The 6,274-nt window shown below is 22.9% G+C and overlaps 1 protein-coding gene across 3 annotated transcripts in view; it reads left to right on the forward strand.

The window, feature by feature from the left end:
* LOC102674833 (SAM and SH3 domain-containing protein 1-like) overlaps positions 1 to 6,274 on the forward strand; it is a 487,706-nt gene that overhangs the window by 470,592 nt on the left and 10,840 nt on the right. For all 3 annotated transcript variants that reach the window (XM_006617353.2, XM_006617352.2, XM_006617354.2), the window contains exons 9-10: positions 2,841 to 3,006; positions 3,935 to 4,163. In XM_006617353.2, coding sequence (XP_006617416.1) covers positions 2,841 to 3,006; positions 3,935 to 4,163 — 395 coding nt within the window. The remainder of the gene's footprint in view (positions 1 to 2,840; positions 3,007 to 3,934; positions 4,164 to 6,274) is intronic.

Here is a 6,274-nt window from a genome sequence, read left to right on the forward strand (position 1 = left end):
CAAGAAAAAAAAAAATAGAAATGACTTATTTCTGTAATAATATATTTTATGGATTGTTGAAAATATTCAAAAATTTCTGATATATCGAATTTCTTATTTTGCATTATTAAGATATTGTGTAATAATCCAATTTTTTTGTTTTTATTATTATTCATTCAATATTTAAATAAATTATCTTACATTTCATAATTGCATTCGTAATTGCATTTCATAAACAGAAAAATATAAGAACTATTAATTATTTAATTTGTAACAATAAAAAAAAAGCTAATATAAAATATTCTTCTTTCTTACTTTGGAAAATAAATAATCTAAAAATGAGAAATTAATTTATTGACAAACATAACAAACATAAAATTGGATATAAAAATCATTATTTTTGTATGCATATATAAATTTTTTACAAAATGTAAAAATAGTTTTTTTACTGAAATAAGAATTTTTATAATTATATATATTTTTATAATTACATATATTCTTCTTTCTTTCTTCAATTAATATTCGTTCTCTTTTTTCGTATCAATCTTTTCCGTATCCTGATCTTTATTACCATTGTATTAAATACTTTATTATAGCATTTTCTCTTGTATATTATAGTGGCCTTTGTTCACAAAAAAATTCATTTTAGAAAATTTCTATACACTTATTCAATTATGAAATATTTAAATTAAACAAACTAATTTATTATGACATATTCGATGTAAGAATGATTTGTTTTATTGCAATATTTACTTCTAATATAAAATTGATATTGTTCGTAATTCTATGCTATCATTTTTAATTAAAATTAATATTTCAATGTTAAAACATTTTATAATTCAAAACAATTAAAATTTATTATTTTCTTCAATGATTATTAAATTGTTTTTAATCTGATATAAATATGTAAAATTTTGCAAAATTTCGAAATAAATAAAAAAGTTTTCGATAAACTTTATGTAAGTTTAAATAATAAACAATTCTGTTTCATATGAAATATTATAAATATGCGCAATATTTTTGATTTATAAAATATTTGAAAGAATGAAATTTTTTCATTTTTTTCTTCTGGCTAACATTGCAGTTATAAAATATCTAAGTTTTAATAGTAAGATTTAATTGTTCTATTTTATTGTAAAAAAACATTTCCAAAATATTAATGAAATTACATCCAAGAGATTGAAAATTTAAATTTGAAAATTAATTTACACATATTTAAAAAATATTTTCAATTAAAAAAAAACTTTCTTCACTACTCATTACACTCTACATATACACGAATTTTCAAATTAAATAAATTACCTTATCCTTATAAATACTTTCGTGACCATCTGTACATTTTGAAAATAAAAAATTTCCAATTCTATCTACGATTCATCTTCGAGCACAATAAAACGCCGGTCTACTAAAGTCCGGCCACCTATTTCTGAAACATCCTGTACAGAATGCCATAAAGAGGATCAAATAAAATATCAAGAGTAATGTTTCGGATATCCTTTAAATTCCGTATTACCGATTTATCACTGACTGGGGGAGTTTTATTTGCGATTGCATCGCCGACGAAGGCAATAGCACCGCCACGCTACGAAGCCCCTTCTATGTGCAGGCTAATCTCGTTATCGTCAACAACCGTCGACTGCTTTCTCCGCTGGCTCGCTTTTCCCGATCCCCCCGTTTTTTCTCGCGCCCACACGCACGTGCACGATCCTCAGACGCTTGATTTCGCCCAGCCTTTCTCACCAACGCCACTCGAGGTCTTCTCGCGTCTCGAATTACCACGCATTAGCGCCACACGCTACACTTTATAGGAAAGAAAGACCATGCGATTTCTCTTCGAGAGGAAGTTCCTACTGAAGAATAGAATAAGAATAATGAAAGAATAAGAAGCATTTAATCCGTATTTTATTGATTGAACTTTTTTTCTTTACGTAAATGGAAGAATGAAATTGATGATGAAAGATGAATTTGAAATGTATGTTTGAAAATTGCATGTACAGAATGTTAATATAGAATAGCTTTGGAAGATCTATTTTAAAAGCTAAAACAAATATTTGAATAGTAGTTACTATTATTCTATATTCTATTTAATAGGGAGACAAGAGTATCCCTATTAATGGAATGCATCTCGTAAATAATTTTTTATTTCAGTATTTTTATTTTTTAATATCAATGATCATGGATATCCCAATTCTAATTCTAATTTTAAATATTTTTTATTAATTTTTTTTTTCACTTTAATAATTAACACGTTCTAAATATGTAGATGTCATGTTCAAAATAAATATATAAATAAATATTATTTTTATTGTTATGAAATCAATATTTAATGTTACATAAAATTTTATGATAGAATAAATAAGAAATAAAAAATTAAATTTATTGAAGTAAATTATTCATATTTTAAATATGAACAAGAACATTGAAGCGTTCATAATAAATCCTTGTTAAATTTCAGTCATAAGATAATTTCATGATTTAATTAGATATAATACCTCTGTATAATATAATTACAGATAAAGTTTCAGTATCTATATAATATAATAGATTTACAATGGATATTTCGTTAAAAAAAATTGAAATTTATTTATTATAAAGAAATTAAAAATTTTTAAATATTGTTCTATTATTCTCAATAAAATCAAAAATTATTATAAAACAATTACTACAATCATTAAAATACGAAATATTAATAAAAAGTTTGGAAATATTAGTAAAATGTTCTGTTTAAATCATAATTACTTTACATTACTATAATGTAATTTAATATACAATAATATACATTTGAAAATACAAGATCTTAAAAGATAAAAAATTCTATTTTAATTGTTTAAGAAAATATAAATTTTATTTTCAATATCCAGATGACACTTATATGTACGATGAAGATGCACGTTGTGGAGGAGGATTGGGCTTGGGTCCTGGAGGTCAACATTGGTATGACGAACCACCATATGAGTCAGATCCCGAAGATTTCCTTATGGGGGCAAGTGGCGGGCCAGTGCCAACTGCGACTATACAAAATGGAAGGTAAAATACAACAAATATATTTTTAACTCTCGACCAACCCTGGATCGTTTATGAGGACGTGACGTTCATTTATGAGAAAGTAAAGTTAGAATAGGATACTTGAGAAAAAGAAAAGAAGATTTAAAAAAGAACAACATAATGCCATGTGGTTGACATAGCACATAAATATAACAAAATACTTAATATGGAATAAATAATTATGAGTATTATTTCTATTGTTATGAAATTAATATTTAATGTTACATAAAATTTTATGACAGAATAAATCAGAAATAAAAAGTTAGATTTATTGGAGTAAATTATCTATATTTTAAGTATGAATAAAAACATTGAATTCATAATAAACGCTTGTTATTGGTTTGATAAAAATGAATTATAATTACGTGTCCATGCTTATACGATGTATATTTATAGACTATTTTATTGAAAATCTTGATATAAATTTACATCAATATTTCAAAGTTTTACTTTCCTAATAAATTCTATATTATTTCTCTCGTAATATTTTATTTAATTAAATATTAAACGTTTAATATCAAATATTATTTTTCGAAATCAAATAATATAAAATATTTTATAGAATATTTGTTTCAAAAAATCTTCACATTTTAAATATAAAATATTACAGAAAGTGAAAGTTTTAAAACTTTCTTATTCTTAATTTTATTAAATTATATTTTAAAAATAATTTTTTCCAACAATTTTTTATACATTTTCTTTCATTAAAAAATTATAAAAATAACTATAAAAAGTAATACATTTTATAATACAAAATCAATATTTTTGAACGAGATTATTATATTTATTATATTATAAAGATTATTAGTCACTATTAATAAATTATATTTTCAATTTTTTTAGATATATTTTTATCGATCTTATATTTACATCGATCAAAAAATTAAAAATATTATTTATCTCATTTCAGAGTATGTTTCACGCTAAATTTGAAGCCCGAGAACAGAAGTGAGGGAATTATTTCGCTTCGAACTGCCGGAGACATTAGCCTCCCACGAGATCGCTCTAGGAAAGGAGCAACATCGACAATGCGAGGGCTTATTGTGCCACAAGGTCACAATAATCCACCGGCCATCATACCACTTACACATTCGAGAGCTTCTCGAGAAAGTGGAGACTACGCGAGTAGCGATGTCCAGGTAAGTTCACACAAAGTATTCCCTATCGAAAGATATCAGGTATATAGTCTTATCAAAACAATAAATGGTGTAAACCCAAAGACACAATATTGAACTATTTTATATACGATAATACAAATCATTGTTTCAATGTTTAATTTCTTTCCAAACAGTGTTTGTTTCAGAATTTACAGATATTTTCTTTAACAATTATATAATTTTTATTTATATTTATTATTATATTGTATATATAATTTATATTTATTTTATAAATATTTTAAAATAATAGTATTGGAAATTTTTTATCGAATAGGAAAATTAAATACAGTCAAGCTCAAGATAATCTTTATTTTTTTTTATAAACAGAAAATATAAAATATAATTATCTGACGATATTAAACAACAGGTTTTTGTGTTGATCTTATTTCACATATGTATGAATATTCATATTTTAGTTTGAACTTTTGTATCGTTGCTTATTATGGATTTTGAATTCGCTTTATGTTTATTTATTGATGTTTATATGGTAAATAGAAATTTTATCATAAAGTAGTAATAAATTCTCGTTTCAATTTTATGTCAAAGAAAATAATTTATTGTAATATACAATTCATTAATATTTTTATTATCTCATAAAGGGATATCAGAATCATTAATAATTATTATAATTATATGTTATTTTATAAGTAATCTATTAAATTTTTGAAATAATAAAACTGTCGACTGTGTCGGTGGACACAAATAAGAATGATTTTTCAGCAAATGGTCTTCAACCGCATTTTCATATTATAAGCATCAAATTTTATTACTATTGATATCATTAAAACACTTAATTTTATTCATCAATGCAATTGCTATTTACTATATTACTAACATTGTAATTTATTATAATATAATATAATCATTAAATTTTTAGAAATATTATTATTAATATTATAATTGATATAATTTTGTTCAAACTCATTTGTTAATAATAATAAATTTAAACAACAAAATTTGATATATTTTATGCGAAAGTTATGAAAGTATGGTGAAAGCTTCGTATTCACAGAAATATAAAGAAAGAATATAAAGAAATATAAAATTCTCTGACAATAGTTGAAATTGATATAATTAATTGAGAATGTTATTATATAGAGATAAAAAAAAAAGGAGTTCTTCAAGCAAAAATAAAATAATTGTATTAACAACTTTATTGTTTACTAACTATTAAAAATTCATAAAAAATGCAAACAAATTTCTCTACATAAATAAATGTAACATAACTTAATAGTATTGCAATGTGCAGCATTAAAATATTTAACATTTATCTTTATTTCATATATTTATTATTTTTTTTATTATATAATTATATTAAATAAATTTAAGTTTCTATATACCTTATAGATCATTATGCAAAGTTATACAAAAACTTAAAAAGTTATATAAAAAAGTTATATAAAAGTTATATAAAACTTTCACATAAAAAAAATGTGAAAAAAGTAACAATTTTATTCTCAAAACTTACTCAGAAAATAGAGAATATCATGCTTTTGAAGTCATTTTTTGTTTCATCTCAATATCTCAATCGATTGCTGAGATAGCAGAATTCAAAGTGTCCATAGCATTTAAAACAGTGTAAAGATTATAAATGGACCTACATTTTTCCTGGAAATGCATACATTCTTCCAGGAATCGCTTGTCTGAAGTTTGAAATAGGTCAGTACGACGAGGCACGAGTGAGAGATTCAAATAAATGACAAGGATAGAAAGAGTAAATGGTTAAAAATTATCCTTTTCTTTACACGACGATATCTCAAAAACAGGAAGTCGTATCAAGATAAATAAAAAAAGATTTTAAAGAATAAAATTCTATGTTTCTAATGATCATTAATTCGTTAAATAAAAATTAATATCTTCGGAATTATAGCGGTTTAAATTTTTTCTAATTTTAAAGTTTGATCAAGTTTGAAGATAAATTTCATGATTAATACGTTTATTTCTGAAGAAATAATGATATATTGAAAATTTTAAGTTGATTTAAAATCTTAAAATATTAAATTGAAATAAATTAATTAATAAATAAATTGTTTAATAGATTTAATTTGAGTTTAATTGTTATTGAAAAAATTTTATTTTTCCATAAAAAAAAA

This window comes from Apis dorsata, unplaced genomic scaffold, assembly GCF_000469605.1.
Source record: "Apis dorsata unplaced genomic scaffold, Apis dorsata 1.3 scaffold_303, whole genome shotgun sequence".
Taxonomy (NCBI): Eukaryota; Metazoa; Arthropoda; class Insecta; order Hymenoptera; family Apidae; genus Apis; species Apis dorsata.